Source organism: Podarcis cretensis, assembly GCF_951804945.1.
Source record: "Podarcis cretensis genome assembly, chromosome: 3".
NCBI lineage: Eukaryota > Metazoa > Chordata > Lepidosauria > Squamata > Lacertidae > Podarcis > Podarcis cretensis.
The window spans coordinates 77,109,313-77,126,931 of record NC_137172.1 but is presented as its reverse complement, the minus strand read 5'-3'; the positions used below and the strand labels follow the sequence as shown (position 1 = coordinate 77,126,931).

Genomic DNA, 17,619 nt, shown 5'->3' with positions numbered 1-17,619 from the left:
AATGATACTATAAACTCTAATTGGAATTTGGAATGTTAACTATCTCTGAGATTAGCTTGGGTTCTTGCATTAACAATGAACAATTAATCATATGCCACTGTCTTGGGGGGGGGGGGCTACTGCTGTGCCTTCTCTCGTTCTCTCTCTCTCTCTCTCTCTCTGTGCGTGTGTGCACTGTTCTGTCTGTCTGTCTGTCTTTCCCTGCCTTTTATTGAATAAATAAGCGCATCTTGTTTGATCCCTGCCAAAGCACTGCTGCTTCAGAAACTAATAACAAAATTTCAGCCTTTGGCAAGAAAAGTAAAACTTCACATTTCCCATACAAAGGCTAAATTTTTGTCCAGTTAATAGAAGTGGACATTCCTGCCTGTTGAAATCAGGCAGGTGCCTTCACTGTACTCTTTTTATTTTGTTGATATGTTTACCGTTTTCCATATCTATGCTGAACAAACTAGTTAGAGTGGTACCTTGGTTTGCATACGTCTTGGTTTGCATACGTTTTGGATTACAAACATGTCAAACCCGGAAGTGCGTGCCCCGGTTTGCAACCTTTTTTTGGATTACAACCCATTTTTTTTTGGATTACGAACAAATTTTTTGGGGAGGCCCCATTGGCGAAAGCGCGCCTTGGATTACAACCTGTTTTGGTTTACAAACAGCCTCTGGAACGGATTATGGTTGTAAACCAAGGTACCACTGTATGTAGCCCTATTCAGGTATTCTCCCTCACACAACTGACAATTTTGTGAGTGGCAGAATGTTGCAAAAAAAAGGGAATATGGTTCTGCTTGTGAATTTGTAGATTTTAGCACTGGAGAAAATTTGTTGAACTTGGGTCTTTCTATTATTTTCCTGCATATAATATCTGATATCTGACAAACCACTGAAAACAGGCTTATTAAAGCAGAAAAGCCTGCCTAATTCAGGTTTATGGAATGTTAGTAAACAATGGAGTATGCAGCTCACTGACTTTGCTTGACTTTTCCGCATATTGTTAATGGCTATTCAGATTCATTTGGGCTCTCAGTGCAGATGTAGGTAATCAGAAGCAGTATAAATTAGTCATTTATTTTCATGTACATGTAACGTTGTTAGCAATTAATTCAATGCACAGTATTCTGGACTTTTTGAGCACTGTTTATTATTCTAAAGTCACCATAATTGCATTGGAGAGGGCAATAAATACTTGTTTGAATGGAAAAGATTCAGGATGCGTAATAGCAACTACAAATGTCCATCCTTTCTTCTCTTCCTTCAGGACCTCTTTGCTCTTGATGTGGAGCCATATCGGTATAGTGGGGTTAACATGACTGGATTCAGGATTTTGAATACAGAAAACAGCCAAGTGGCATCCATCATTGAAAAGTGGTCCATGGAACGATTACAAGCACCTCCAAAGCCTGATTCAGGTTTGCTGGATGGATTTATGACGGTAGGAGCACAATCTACAGTTTAGTTCATATGGACCTACAAATGTTTTAGAATTTCAACCTTCCCTTTAGCTGTATAGTTGGTTTTATTACACATTTCCTTCTCAATGCTTTATTTTGCTGTCTTCAAAAAGATGCCTCATCTCTCAGTCTGTGATATCTGAGAAGTGAAGCTGAGCAAATCACATGAAGTATATATCAGAGTGTTTGGCCTGAATCATGCAACTCGTTGTGGAAGCACCAGATACTAAGATTAGAATTTCACTGTAGTACATATATATTTTAAAAGAGGGTTGGGGGATCTGTTTTTAGGAGGCTTCATGTAATGTGCCAGGGAAATTTGGCTTTTAAGTTTCTGTTGTAATTTATCTGGGTCTGAGTGAACTTCTACTGATGTGAAATGGGGGTTTACTTTCATACTGTTAAACTTTCATGATGGCCAGATGACTGCAAATAAACAAAACTACTAAGATTGGAAGGTTAAGGTTTAGTACTGGCATGTGGGCACAGAAGTATGGACTGCCTTTATTTTTCCTAGAAGGCTTCACAGGAATGACACTGAGTGATGGAATTAAAAAATGGTGCCTCTGATCCAGCAATTTTCCAGGGGGGCTGCCTTCTTTCACGCACACCTTGCGGCATTCTCAAAATTTAAGCTGGGCTCTTCCTTAAGGGGTACATGAATATTGTGGTGGTGACAGTGGGGGAATAGAAGAGTTTTCATCCAGCCTTCATTTAAATCACAGTAAATATCTAATAGATGGCCATGAAACTCTTGCAGTTACGTTCCACACAATAAGCACAACAGCACTGAATCTGCTATCTGGAGGAAATATCACATTTCCCCAGGTGTAATATAGGTGTGAATGATTGATGGGGGTTGTACTGGTAATATGGACATAGGTGCACCCTCACACATGCGCACACTGCCAAAACATTGGCATACTCTTCTATTTTAGATTTGACTTCTTTCAGTCTTAGTATATACTTTGCTGCATTGGGTTTTTGAAAAAGGGTAAGATTTTGTAATTTAGCATTTAAGTCTCTACATTTGCCAAAAAAAAAAAAGAAAGAAAGAAAGAAAGAAAGAAAAGAAAAGCAGGGGGGAAGTGAATCTTTTGCTTACTAGATAAAGGGTTATTGTCAACACTGGGAGCATTCCCATTTGTTTAATGCAGTGGGCTTATATTGCTTATACATTTCATGTTCTCTTTTTCTCCTGATGTTGTAAGGCAATAGGAATCTTGGCGCAGTTCCTTGTGTCTGAAAGAAAGACCCATTATTGGTGGTGCTAAAACAGTCATTTGTCACTATATAAGATTCTAGAGCTTATGCATTTTTCCCTTGGCTTTATCTCTGAGCTATAGTAGGAAATAAAGAAAAAAGGAATTGGATTCGTTTATGAAGTCTCATGGCTCAGTTAACCCCTTTAATTGGTTCCTAGGAGCTATCATCTGAGTCCATCTATTCAGCTGCACAGTAATGAATGTTTTGCGCTTTCTGGGCAAGTAGGGTGGCAGTGGTGTAAGGGAGAATTTCCAAAGTTGCTTTGTTAGATGTTCCTCTTGGCTATCAAAAGCTTATCTTCAGATCTATTGCTGACAGTGTGGCAGCAGCCAGTGGGCTTTGCTGTGCCACAAGTTATGGATTATTCTCCTGTTGCTAGCTGTAGGTCTCTCTTGTAGGGAAAGGAGTCCAGGGAGCCACAATCAGATGAGCTCCTCCTGCACTCCTGGCTCTTCATTATAGAACAAGATGGGAGCTAACATGAGATGCATTGTAGTGGAACAGTGCTGTTTCTTTCATGTGAACTGTCCATTCATCTCATGGGGGCAGAGGGAGTCCAGTTGCACTTTGTCGTTGTCAGATGATGTGCTTTGTTTACAATTCACTCACCCTTTTTATGAGGAAACATATGATGCTCTCTGATGTCTGCATTCCAGAAAGGTTTGGTTCTTCCTCATTATATTAGAAAGTACATAGGAAGCTACCCTATACCAAGTTGGACTGTTGTTCCATTTAGCTCAGTACTGTCTGTGTTGATTGGCAGTGACTCTCTCCAGTGTTTCATAATGGGGGGTCTTTCTCAGCCCCACCTGGAGATGCTGAGGGATTGAACCTCGGGTCTTCTGCATGCAGAGATCAGATGCTCTCCCACTGAGCCATGACCCTTAAGTGTCAAAACTTAAGTGATTCCAAGTTACCGTACTTTTTGTTTAGACTAGCAGGGGCGAGTAGAGAAGAGTCAAATGCCACCAGCCTTTTACACACAGTGGCTTTTTATATAACATTGAATTTGTTCTAGATGAAATGTACTCTTTAAACATTTCCTACAAGGTGCTTGCCCTGTTCTTAAAGCCATGCAAAGGGTTTAGCAAGATCTTATCAGATTAGGATTATTTTTTGGGTGGGGCGGGGATTTTTCTTCTTACAGCTATAACAAAGAAGCACTATTACGGTGACAGAAAAGAGCTAAAATGCTGCCGCTAGGGACCTAAGTCTTGATGGAAATTCAAGAAAATGGTTTGCAACTAGGATTTTCAAGCTAATTTGCCATGGACAAATTGCTTAAACACTTTCGTCATGTCTCTGATTCCCCCAACCACTGCAGTCGTATACAAACACTTATTCAATCTACCTCACAGCATGTCTGAGAGATTAATTAGCCAATGCTGGTATGATACTTGGAAAATCTAAACCGCTGCATCATTATTAATAAGGAAGTCAGAGAAATTGTCATGCTTCCAACTGCTGTCTAACTATAGAGCTGTAACCAGAAATAACTTTTTGAATTAAAATGTGAATTCTATAAATTTAGTAGAACTGTTTTCTGAATAATTAAAAGCAATTGGAAGAATATAAAGGAAAATGAAGAGTGAACAATAACCATGTTCGTGCAATTCGAACAACATGTACAAAACTAGATATTCTTTAATCTGGCCACCTCTAAAGAAGGTGGAATTAATTCACCTCTGCAAAAAATGTTAAGTCTAGTTGGCTTGACCTCAGTGTTTCTAAGCACCCATTTCTATACATGTGAGGCCATTCAGGATCTCATAATGTATTTTATAAGTGAAATTGCTAATTTCAGTATCAAAGGGCATCCTTTTTCTGTCCATCAGTGAGTGGAATCTATTGCAAGAACAGTGCCCTATGGGGTACTATCTATACATAATATATCCAGCGGTTTAGGATGCACTCTGTAAATATAAATTATTATTAGAGCATGTTTCCAATTTAATTGGGACATGCTAAATCAAGAAAGTTGTTTTAATTTCATGTCTCCTGGGAAACTGATTTAGCTTAATGATACCGATGGCTGCTTATTTGGAACAATATTAGCATAAAAATCTGCCTAATGGGTGTGCATTTAGCTAGTGCCAATTAGTTAAATGTCACTTAGCCAGGTGTTAATAGGTATAAAATTCTGACGTCTGGACACATGGAAAGATACCAAATCAAAATTAAGGTTAGATATTTTTATGAACAGTCTGGCCGCTTCTGTCATTAAATGATTTTTTAAAAATGGGACGGAATCAATTTTCATTAAACCTTTAATCTCCATGGACAGTGTTTGTTCTTCCAAAAGGTTAGCCAGTAAACTCTAGCACCTGTCCCAAAGTGGAGGCCATTATGCTGATACAGGACATCATGGTCATGTGAAAGGTCCTCTCATGGTGTAGTGGGTGAGAGGGTTCTCCCTCTCCTGACCTGGACAGGTGATGGGTGCTTATAACCTTGATCAGCCTAATCGTGTGGGGGCAGGAGGTGGGGAGTTGCTTCTCCACACAACCCCAGAGCCAGTGTGGTGTAGTGGTTAAGAGCGGTAGTCTCGTAATCTGGTGAACCGGGTTCACGTCTCAGCTCCTCCACATGCAGCTGCTGGGTGACCTTGGGCCAGTCACACTTCTCTGAAGTCTCTCAGCCCCACTCACCTCACAGAGTGTTTGTTGTGGGGGAGGAAGGGAAAGGAGAATGTTAGCCGCTTTGAGACTCCTTCGGGTAGTGGTAAAGCGGGATATCAAATCCAAACTCTTCTCTTCTTCTTCTTGTGTTAATAGCTTCAGGGTCTTATAGGAGCACAGGCATAGTTTGCTTGCGTATAATGTACAGTTGTCCGCAGCATTCAGCTTTATGCACGGGGACATTTTCTATCCATGGAAATTTGTTTTTGTATGTAGATCACTCTAACATAGTTGCAATGCTGCTCACAATCAGTCAGTGTATCAAGTTTATCGATGAAAGAAAGCTCATGCAAAACTGCATCCCATTCACTAAGGATGATGCAGTAAACAGTGTTGCACACAAAGTACAATATAAAAAACAATACAAATGAATTCATTGGGTCATAGCCCTAAATAAATTTGACATTTTACATTTTCCTTCCCTTTTGAGAAAAGATAGGTAGACCATGTAGCTAGTAAATCATTGGGGTTTCTCTTTAAAAGGTACATAATTATGGTTGTGGTAGAGAACTTAACATTTCCCTACATATAAAGCAGTTATGAATCTACATGGGTAATGCCATTTTTTTTAAAAAAATGAATGTTGCATGCTTACATTGATTCTTGGCAGCACATCCAGGTTTTATGCCTTTCCTACTAATTTGTTTGTTGTCATTTACAACCAGAAGTGATATATTTATCCCTCTTCTCCTAAGCAATCATATATTGTCTGTCAAATCCCACCAGTTTTACCTGTGTGTATTTAGTGGTGCCCTGCATTTCTGTTGTGATCAGCTCTCAGGTGCCAAGATATTTCATTATATTTCCTTTCCGGGGGGGTGGGGAATTGAGCTGGTAAACATGATTAGATACAGACAGAATGAAAAAAAATGGTAAAATAGATAAAGAAAACGAGAGGAGAACTTGAGGCTTAATGCTCAGCCAACCAGCCTCTATCATGATTAATTCCTCTCAGCAGCTTAGAAAAATATAAGCGCATTTTTCTTGGGGGATACTTCTATATTGACCTTCTACTTTAGCATTTTCCAGCCAGCAAAAAGCCTCCCTACACTACCATAGTCTGCTAATAAAGAGAACATTAAAGTATGACATTAATATTTAGAAATCGTACTGTTCATATCAACATAAGATGAAAGGAGATAACTGTATCAGATGATAGGCAAAAGCAATTAGCAAGGAAAACTATGATAATAAGGCACCAGAGCTTGGTAGGTCATCTTAATTATGCATACTTAACTGTGACTTGCGGCAGAGTATACCATGAAGATTAATATGAGAGCAAATGGAACTATTAAGCCATATGATATTCTTGCTACTATCTTTAGTTTTTTGGCCTAAATTTACATATTTCTGCACATGTACATTCAAAGCTCTGTGATATATTCATATTCATTTTGTGGCAGAGGAATGCAAGTTCTTTTTACTGGACTTGAAAAACAACCATTTTAATTACATATTGATACCCTTGAAAATAATGTAGTCTAAAAATACTTTTTTTAAAAAACAACAACACCCTGCTACAGAATTGATGTTAAAGATATAGGTTAATAACTTCATAAGAAGTCAGGCCTAGCTGATATAATTTCTGCTTGTAACTGTCCACATATCACCTCATAGGGTAGAATCTAACACAGCACTTGAAGCACTGTGCTTACCAGGAGAAAGAGAGGGGGACGTGGCGAGGAGATTGGCATGGTGCAAGTTCTTTTGCCACTGCACCCTGCTGTCTGCCCCTCCCATAAGCACCACAACGATGGGATTCTAGATGTGTGGTACCACTCCTCCTTGCTGGCCACCTGTGATACGTAGCTGATCATTTGTGGAAGCTGTCATAAGGAGGTTGAAGGAATGGCGTGGACTGAAGCTGGGCACTAATATAAATATCCGTATACATAATACTGCCAAATCATTATCAGCATGTGGACATATGAAACACATTGTTACTGAGGCACTTGGTTCAGCTGACACCGTGTGCAGGCCCTTGAACTCTCTGACTCCTTTAGTTTCATTCTGCTGTTGGCTGTGAAGTCCTCATTTCCTTCACTTCTCATTGAAATGCTTCATTTACTTATTAGTGCTTCCTTCCTTTTCTATCTGACTTTTCCATATCTCAGTCTCACTATCTAAGTAAATAGCTAGGTGACACTTGTCTCCTCTTCCACTACAAATACACATTTCATCATTTTTCCGTTTTTCATACATTGTCCTTATTGCCAAGGGTACAAGGTATAGGGCAGGTGTGCTAGTAATAAAAATAATCAGTATCCCACAATAACTAAAAATGCAGTCTTATTTTAATGGGTGTTTGATAGGTTTAGGCCTCAGAATGAGTGTCTTCTTCGTCTTCTTAACACATTGGTAAACACGTAAAATGTGTGTAAAGCTTTCAAGCTCTAATCACACAGAGTTGGCTTTGTATCACAGTTTTCATACTTGAGTTTTTCCCAGCAGTGCTTTAGAAATCAATGAATGAAAATCTGTTAGTGTAGTGACGGTGTTGGCAAATAGTGGACACTGTGCACTGCAGAAGCTGACAGGCAGCATTGAATACTAAAGATTGTTCAGGCAAGGAAGTGTTATCTTGTGACTTTTTCCTCCTTCTGTCTCCCTGCACTTCTAGGGAACTGTGATGTCCAGATGGCCAACACGGGAGGCAGAAGAGAGAGTCTCTCTGATACTGCCTTTCAAAGTTCGTTTCTTCCTTAGACTTCCAGCTCCTTTTAATTATGTATTTTATGGCAGTCTGCACAAGCCACTTACATTTTAGTTTGTGGACTGTGAAATCTTTGGGCCAAGTTTGAGGATAAAATCTTGGGGCTCAGCTTGAGCTGATGTGACAGAACCTGCTGTGGATTTCAGATCTGAGCTCTGAAACATGGAGATTAGCAGGAGGAGTGCCTTTAAGCAGGTGGAGAACTGCCTTTACTCACACCAGCCACTCTGTAATAACAGCTTGTGTTGTGTTGTGTGTGTGTGTGTGTGTGTGTGTGGATGAGGATGAGCGGAAATTTCAGATTAGAGGAACTGGCTGTCAGGTTACCTTGGTTTCCAACAGATAGCTAAGTTTAGAAATTAGCCACTTGTAGAACTGGGACTTAAAAAAGCACTTTGTAAAAAAAAAAAAAAGCCTTCTGATTAACAAATTATTTTAATATATGATATGACCAGTGTACAAAAAAATTAATTAGATATTCCCTGCTTTGACAGGTTACACTGTCTGTCTGTTTGCATTATGAAATGTGTCTAGAAACATTTGCATTATGAAATGTGTCTGGAAACATTTTAACCATTACTGACTATTGTAGCTAGTGTGTTCAATAATTATTATACTAGGGTATTATTATACTAAGTATCCTTGCAAACTTCACTCATTAATACCCTGTACCCCTTCACCCTCCCTTTCCATCTGGTCAAGTAAACCCTCCACATTTCTTTACCCCACTGTCTTTACACCTGGCTGACTCACTTTCCTTCCTTTCATACCTTGACAACACACCTTCCACCTTCTATTACATCTGGCCAACCCCCCTCTCTTTATACCTCACCCCCACCAGAAAACTCTCACCTTATATCTGTGGCTCTCCTGAGCTACTGACTGGCTCACCTGCCTGCATCTTCAGCCTCTGGTTCATTTCCCCTCATCTTCCTTGGGCCACTCTCCTGCCCACATCTTTAGTTCTACTCCCCCACCCTCTCTAGTTTCGCCCTCCATCACCTGGACCTGCACCTCTATGTACTGGATCCCTCTTCTTCTCCATGCCTGGTTCACCCATCAGCCAGCCCTACAGCTCATCACACTATAGTTCATAGCACCACCTGTTTGTAGGCAAGCAAACTTCAGGATGATGACATCCTTATAATTTTATATATTAGGGAGATAAAATGTTCCAAAATCATATTTACTTTTTAAAAACAAAAAACAAACACAAATTGGTAGCATTATGTTCTTTTTAGAATTGCTGGTGTTCTCCTTATTATGCTAATTTTAGCAATTCCAAACAATAAATTGTCATTGGCCATCTGGGTAGACCGTTTGTTTCAATGACCTGGTTCTATCACAGTTACATTTTGCATGCACTTAAAGCAGCATTTTTAATATCTGTCTGTACATAATCAATCTAATGTACTGATTTTTGTGACAAGGTTATTTTAGGTTAAAATAAGAATAGTTAGTTGGCAATGGCAACTGCAGATATTTCTCCAAGGCCCACTTGAGCAAGTGTTTTATTGCTGTTCATAATCTTTTTTATTTTTATTTTGTGCTGTTTGTTACTGCAAAAAAAGGTTGAAGGTCACATCTTCTAGTTATGTTCTATGCTTCTGTTTTTACCAAAGCATTGTGCACATTTATTTTGAAATAATAGCAAACTGAATGTGGCTGCATCTGTCAATCCACTGTAATATCTGTGTTTATTTTAAGCTTTGAAACCTTAAGTATGTTTACTTGTAAGATTTCCTAGGATTTAGTGTATTTAGAATCTGAGCTCTTCAGTCTTCAGCCATTGTAATCTGGATCAAGCCCATCACCTCTAGTGGGACTGACCTGAACTTGGCAGAGAAATGGCTCTGAAGTCAATAAATAAGACCACATTGAATTAAGTTGCAGGCTCTGTTGGATGTTAGTTCTCTTGTGTGGCATCCTATTTTCTTCAGTAGAACTAAAACTGAACAAGTAGAATAAGGATCAAGATTTTGACATGAAATCTTAAGTGTTAACCTTTCACGGTTTCTTTGTACAAACCCTTTAGCATCTTGAAACATGGATAAAATCAGCCCACTTACATATTCTTGAACACTATCTGTACCTAGTATTTTCCAGGGCTATGCAACTGATTTGTCAGAATCTTGAACTGATTTAGGCCAATTTGTACCAGTTTGTACCAAATCAAGATTGCTAGATGGTTGCTATAGACTGGATTGGGTGGACTTGAATGGTCTCAAAACTGTCACAGTTATTAATTACAGCACCATAAAAGTAGAATGTCAGGGAAGGGGAGGACGAGAGCTGGACTTTGTTCCTTGAGAGATCTAGGGTCTAATGCAGGGGTAGAATCTTATCCAACCCTCTTCAGTCACAGTGCTGGTTGGGAGAGACAGAAGTCTTAAAAGTGCACTACTTTCCACATATGTGGTGATGTGTTAAACTATAGAAAATGTGTAAACAAACAAATGTTCACAGCTTTCACTCTTTTGTAAGTTCCGTCTCTTCAAAAGAGTTTGGTGGCATTTGTTCAGCTTCTGTTTCAGCTTCATAGGGCCATACCCAGCATTATACTTGTTTGTTTTCCACCCTTTCCCAGTTAATCCCATTCCCATCACATGCATACACATGTATCGCCTGTGCCTTAGTTACTTAGGTAGTGTCCCAATGTGGACCTTTTTTTACCTTAGGCTCACATTTTATTTACAGCTATGCTCTTTTTCTATCTCAGCCTTTAGTAGTACTTTGTCTTTTGTGGTCGGGGCATAAGTTTTTGTGAGGATATTGTACACAGTCCAATACATTGTACACAGTCAGTGCCCAAGCAGCATGCAATGAGTGTATGGGTTCCCAGAAAGGAAGTCTGAGCCAATTAGCTTCTCCTCTGGTCTTACTCCTGCTGCGCCGCTATGTGCTAAACCATAGATCAGCTCCTTGTCTAAACCTGAGCTTATGGGTTTTTTTCATTCTAGACACACCAGAAACTGTAACCAGGATTTTTTTATCTTCTCTTTGGGAGTGCAGATGTTCAATGGTTTGTGCTAAGCCATGGTTTGGTTTAACATTCCATGCAAACTGAGCTAATGTTTGTAGGATTTTTGTATATGATCCAGCTAAATTTAAGTAAGTCCCACTGATTTCAGTGGGAGAAAGCTAAGTTCATGCTTAACTTTCTCATTTAAATCAATGGGTATTGAACATACTTAACTTTGGTGAGATGGTGACCTGACTCAGTGAGTTCAAAGTCATGTGCTGTTGCAGGCAATAAAAAGGTTATCTTGCTTTGTTCTTCTGTCAATATAGTCACTGGTACTGATAATGTTATTTTTGGAAAGTATCTGAATGTCTATTTTGTGAATCAAAGTGCCCTACGAAGTAGCTGATTTCCCCCTCCCCCGTTGGTTGTAGCTTGAGTGTCAGGAGCCTGTATTGATTTACATGTGAGATCAAGAGAAAGAGTCAGTCAATAAAGCAGTAGGAAGTAAAGCAGTATCAGGAGAGAATTTTAGTTGTCAGAATTCCAAACATCAGGTTTATTAGACTTTTGCTTGTACTTAATAGCTCCTCTGGGGATACTGCTCAGTAACAACTGCTCAGCCAGTTTTGGCATTAGAATTAGCAAAGGCATCTAGGTAAAGGTTGTTTCGGGTGAGGAAGCACCACATCAGGAAGTAGGGACAGTATTCTCCTGCTGCTGTGTAACCTCCTGCCAACATATATAAAATTGAGCTTTAGAATATTTTTCTTTTCTCTCATGGAACTGCAGAACTATAGTGCCTTCTGTGCACCACTTTAATATGGAAAAGTAGCTGATGTATCCTCTTGGCACCTATTACAAAAGGGTTTGTGAATACGCAACATTGTGAACCACCTTTGTAGTATTAGCTCACAAAAGGCTAATAATAGAAGGTATCATCTGCTTTCATAACTTTGTGACATTCTTCTTTGTTGTTTGTTTGTTCATCCTATTTTAAAGCAATGTTTTCTTTCTGATGGTGTGAAAATTAGCTTACCATGAAAGCAGGGTGGATTGATAGGAGAGGTGAGAAAAAACGCCAGAGAGGGACAGGGCACAGATAAAGAGCTCCATCGTGACTGACAGCTCTAGGCTGAATCAGAGGGAATGGCTTTTCCAGTATTTATTTACTTCTTTAATTTGTATGCCACCCTTCATCTGTAGATCTCAGGGCAGTTCACAACATAAAAATACAATATAAAAAAGACAAAATACATAATAAAAATTAGATGAAAAATGGTGATTTCAACTTCTTGATTTGAGAGTTGCCAATCCAGCCACCAGCTGCTCAGGTGCTTGTTTACAGGTATTTTCTGGTGCGATCGGTGTCACAGTAACCAGGCTATTCAGTGTGAGAAGGCAGTGGTGATATACAGTGGTACCTCTGGTTACAAACTTAATTCATTCCGGAGGTCCGTTCTTAACCTGAAACCGTTCTTTACCTGAGGTGCCACTTTAGCTAATGGGGCTTCCTGCTGTCGCCGCGCCACTGCCACATGATTTCTGTTCTCATCCTGAGGTAAAGTTTTTAACCCGAGGTACTACTTCCGGGTTAATGGAGTCTGTAACCCGAAGTGTTTGTAACTTGAGGTGTTTGTAACCCGAGGTACCACTGTATTGCAGCAAAATAAGTTTGTCTGTTGCTGATGTACAAAGTGGACCTGATGGTGCACTTAACAGAGTGCCATACGTGGCCCCTTTCAATTTTGTAACTCGGACTTTATTATCAGATCAGCATATGCTTACAGAATCCCCGCTGCAGCAATATACAGTTAGGATGGCGAGCAGATGCAATCACTTGCGAGATATTGCTTGCCTCTTTGGTCACTTTATCTGCCTTTAAAACTGCATGATAATGCAGTTTGATTAGCAGTTCAGTAGAAAAGGGTTTCTGGCATTTCTTTTGAGACCATAACTCCATAGAATTTTCCTAAAACACACAGCATCCCTGAGTCTTATTAACAGCTGCGTTGATGAAACCAGTAAGGAGACTCTCCGTAGGCCTATTTGTTGAGATGCCATGCTTTCTCCATTTCCTTCTCCCCATTAACTTCATGGCAGAAGGAATCCGTGGGCTGGCTCAAAAAGAAAGAAAAGAATATTATTCAGACTAGTCAAACAATATGCATGACCTGAAGGCCTCTCTAGCCATTAAGTTCATATTATTTACCTGTTTTGTTTGATAGCTTATACTACTGGGATAATGCCCTTTGGGAAGACATAGAAGGAAACAGAGGGGAGAAATCCGTCTGCATAGCTATGAGCCATCAAGTAGGCCAATATTAAATAATGAGACCTTCAACAGGCTGTAATGGAATAACATTAAGCATTTTGAGTTCAGTGGGCAGTTAGATGCGCTAATGGAAGTGCCGTGCTGGGCAAGCATACATTTTAGCTGGAATTTCTTATGAGGGGGTGATTGCACATTATGATATGAATAGCAGTGCTAAGTGCAATGAAATTCCCTGCCAGAAAATGAGAAGATTAAGGTCCCCTCGACCAGATAACGGCTCACCGGAGGAATGTAATAGTGGCAAAAGAGAAACCGAAAACAGATGATTTCCCATTTAATACTCCATTGACTTCCCTCCTAGAGGCATCACCTCCACCATGATGGCCACACTCTTTATTTTCATTTCACAATCAAACTCAAGCTGTTTATGTAGCATGCGAAGACACAGCTAGCTTTCCGCCTAAGGTCTCTCTCTTCTGTTTGTCTGTTTATCACATTCTCTCTCTCTCTCACGCACACACACCTAAAAGGGAATTTTATGGGTTTCCCCCTGCCTTTTATTAGTGCATTATTTTAACGTGTGTGCATGCTTTGCCATTAATAAATGCCACTTGTTTATCCAGTTAAGATTTAGATACATTTTGTTGGCCATTTGTGCCATGCAAAAATTTAATATTATTTCAGTACTTCCTTTAAAATATATATTTATACATTTTTACCATTTTTATAAAAAACTTTTACTCAAATAAACAAATCTGCATTGGGTTGGATGTTATATTGAGAGTGGGAATAGCTGACCACCCTTGCATCTCATGTCACTAAATTGTACTGCGCTAGTTGTCGGCAGCCATTTCTGATAATGTGGCTTTAATTATTATGCTGTATTGCATTGGGATAATTGTTTATTGAATTGTTTGTCTCTTTGTTTCCTGATATGTTGTTACTGTTTGTAGTTGTTACTATTTTCTAATGCTTTGTTACTGTTTCAAGCTAGTTTGAGCTTAACTGTTTTGTTGGAAAAGTGGCATATGGATATTAAATCAGATTAGCATTATCGGGGGGGGGGGGATTGGTAGGCAAAACCTGGAAATAGCATTTCAGCCGGAGAAATCCATGCAGAAGTATTGCTCTCCTATAGGCTCCAAGCCTTGCTCTTGACATTGAAAACAGGTTGTAGGGATAAGATGTCTCTCACATTATTAAACCCTGCCAATGGAATTAGAGATTGCTTCAATAATGCTTTTGGATTAAAATTCAGACTAATTAATGTGGTTTCTGTTTCCATTTAGATTTCTTTCCCATTAAATCTGGAAGACAAGGGCTAGCAAGGAAGCAGAGCAGGTCAGGAAGCTTGTAGTCTTTTTTTGGCAGCCAAGAGTGACAGACACTGCTGTCATTATCTTGTCAGAAATGGTTTCTGTCACAGCAAATATACCAGCTAAAAACATATTTGCAGGGATGACCTAGCACAGGCTCCCAACAGCATTAAAAAGCACCCTTTTTAATGCCTCTGTGGTGCTTAATTCCATCTGATTTGCACATAATGTCGCTTTAGAATTTGTTGCTAATGTTCTAGTCCTTGCATCATTTACTCTAGAGTAGTTGCTTGATTACCTTTGTTTTTCAAAAAGCTGCAGTTTTGGTTGCTGTTCCCTACGGAGGGTTGCAGAGTTTGGAGAATGGTTAAAAAAAGTGTGTGTGTGTGTGTGTATAAAAGGTAAAGGTAAAGGTACCCCTGCCCGTATGGGCCAGTCTTGACAGACTCTAGGGTTGTGCGCTCATCTCACTCTAGAGGCCGGGAGCCAGTGCTGTCCGAAGACACTTCCGGGTCACGTGGCCAGCGTGACGAAGCTGCTCCGGCGAACCGGCACCAGAGCAGCACACGTAAACGCCGTTTACCTTCCCGCTATAAAGCGGTACCTATTTATCTACTTGCACTTAAGGGTGCTTTCGAACTGCTAGGTGAGCAGGAGCTGGGACCGAACGACGGGGGCTCACCCCGCCGCGGGGATTCGAACTGCCGACCATGCAATCGGCAAGTCCTAGGCGCTGAGGTTTTACCCACAGTGCAACCCGCGTCCCGTGTGTGTGTGTGTGTATATATATATATATATATATATATATATATATATATACACACACACACACCATATCTATCTATCTATCAACTGGGTGTGTGTGTGTGTGTGTGTGTGTGTGTATATATATATATATATATATATGTGTGTGTGTGTGTGTGTGTGTGTGTGTGTGTGTGGTGTGATTCTTTTATGTCCTGATGATTACAAATTCAAACCACAAACAAAATTTCAGTTTTAGAAATATATAATTCTATTTTTCCTGCCTCAAAGTATTTTAATGGTTATAAACACTGAACAATTTTGGTTCCAATTTGTATTAACTTCAGGAGGTGGGAAGGATGTTCAGGCCTAAAGAACATGGATCCCTTTAGCACTGTGAGTATCTTTTGATCCACACATTTACATTTCATATCCTTTTTGTTTGTTCATAGCATATCTTATTTTACATCTGTTTTATGACTCTTCACCTTAGAAAGAAGTGAGCAAAGACATGTTTTGATTTAGATAAATAATACCCTGAATAGGTTTGAAAAAAGTGAAGAGGAAACAAATACTGTTGTTACCCTTTGTTATAACACTAGATCTCACTAATCCCACCCACTGTTGTCTGAAATAATGATGTATGTTATACTTGTTTATATATTCATTAAAAATAATCTATTCTGGAACACAGACTGGCTAACAGCACAAAGGCCCACATGGTAATCACCTTAAATCTCTTCCAGTAATAGCTGTTACCTTGTGGTAAGCTGTTTATCTACATTTGCTTATGTGCCTTTTTTTACCCCACTGCTGCAAATCTTCTTGCATAGTTGGGGACAAGATAAATTTGGCCCAATCTGTAATAATGTACTACTGCACCTGAAATTTTTCTGCAATCAACTGGCATGTAGAATAAGCTTACAATTTCTTCTGTAGTGTTCAAACTGGTAAGCAAGAGCTCTTGAGGAAGGTTGTTCCTTCACTGAAGGAGCAGAGTTGCCTTATGTGTGATCGCTTATGTGCAGCACAATCCAATTCAATACTCAGAAGTAAGTCCTGTCTTCAGTGAAGCTTACTTATCAGGGCTGGCCCAATACATTTTAGCACCTTAGGCAGACCCAAAAATGCCCCCCACCCCATTTAGTGAGATGGAGGGGATGGTGTGGGAGAAATTTTGCTTTATCTGGAGAAAGTACAAAACCAAACTTTCTAAAAACAACTCCAATACAAAGCACTCTGTAGCCCCCACCACTGAAAAAGTTCACAAAAATAATGTGACCTGATCTGACTAGAACATTGAAAATTAACAGGAGGGCTGCAGCTGGAGCAGAAACCCAAGGGCAGCCCTGGCGCCATATTGGGGGAGGCAGCAGCAGCCACCTCAGCACCGGAGGGGACTGGTGAAGTTGCCGCCACAGCCACTGCCACCACCTATACTGGTGTCAAGGCTGCAGGCCTCAGATGTGGCAGGCACAGCAGCAGAATCTGCCACTCCTGGATCCCACCAGAATTCTGCCACCTGAGGCAACTGTTTCAGACTGCTTAATGGTAATGTTACTTGCCTGAAAGTGTACATGAGAGTGCAGGCTGAAAGTAAGGTGAATTGGCCCTCAGGCTGGCCTCTAACTATTTCCACACTGCAAATCTGATTGTCTGCATCAGTTTCCTGAGTAGGTTCTTACATTCATTTTCCTATCTGGGAAAATATTAACATGTGTTAAATTCAGCTCCATTTGAGCTATGGGCAACAACAAATCTCTTGGTTTTAAAGTGGCGGCTGTAATATTTATATACAAGTTGCGCGCACACACACACACACACACACAGTTGCAATATGTTTCTGCCTAAGCTATACTTTATTCCCCGCTCCCCCCCCCCCCCCAGCACTGAACAGGTCTACTTTATTTTAAGCTATTCACATATGCTGTTATATTTTAAAAATAGAATGGGATGTTGCTCAAAAGATGCAACTTCTACTTATGCCCCCTCAAAAATTGTTATCAGGTGGATAAGGCAATACAGATGGACAAGGCTGGCCATTTGAGCTTAATTCACTGTCATCTGCTGAAATGTTAAGCCCTTGCCGAGTTTCATAAAGATAAATGACATAAGCAATATTCCCTATTCTTTGTTTTTATTTCTCGAAGTCAATCTGCTCTTCCCCACACTTGTTTCCCTCAGTCCCAGCTTGCAGGCTTCACATAGGCATCT

General features: G+C 39.9%; 1 protein-coding gene across 4 annotated transcripts in view; it reads left to right on the top strand.

Moving 5' to 3' along the window:
• GRIK2 (glutamate ionotropic receptor kainate type subunit 2) overlaps positions 1 to 17,619 on the top strand; it is a 455,416-nt gene that overhangs the window by 204,607 nt on the left and 233,190 nt on the right. For all 4 annotated transcript variants that reach the window (XM_079971607.1, XM_079971606.1, XM_079971608.1 and 1 more), the window contains exon 7: positions 1,259 to 1,432. In XM_079971607.1, the coding sequence (XP_079827733.1) occupies positions 1,259 to 1,432 (174 nt within the window). The remainder of the gene's footprint in view (positions 1 to 1,258; positions 1,433 to 17,619) is intronic.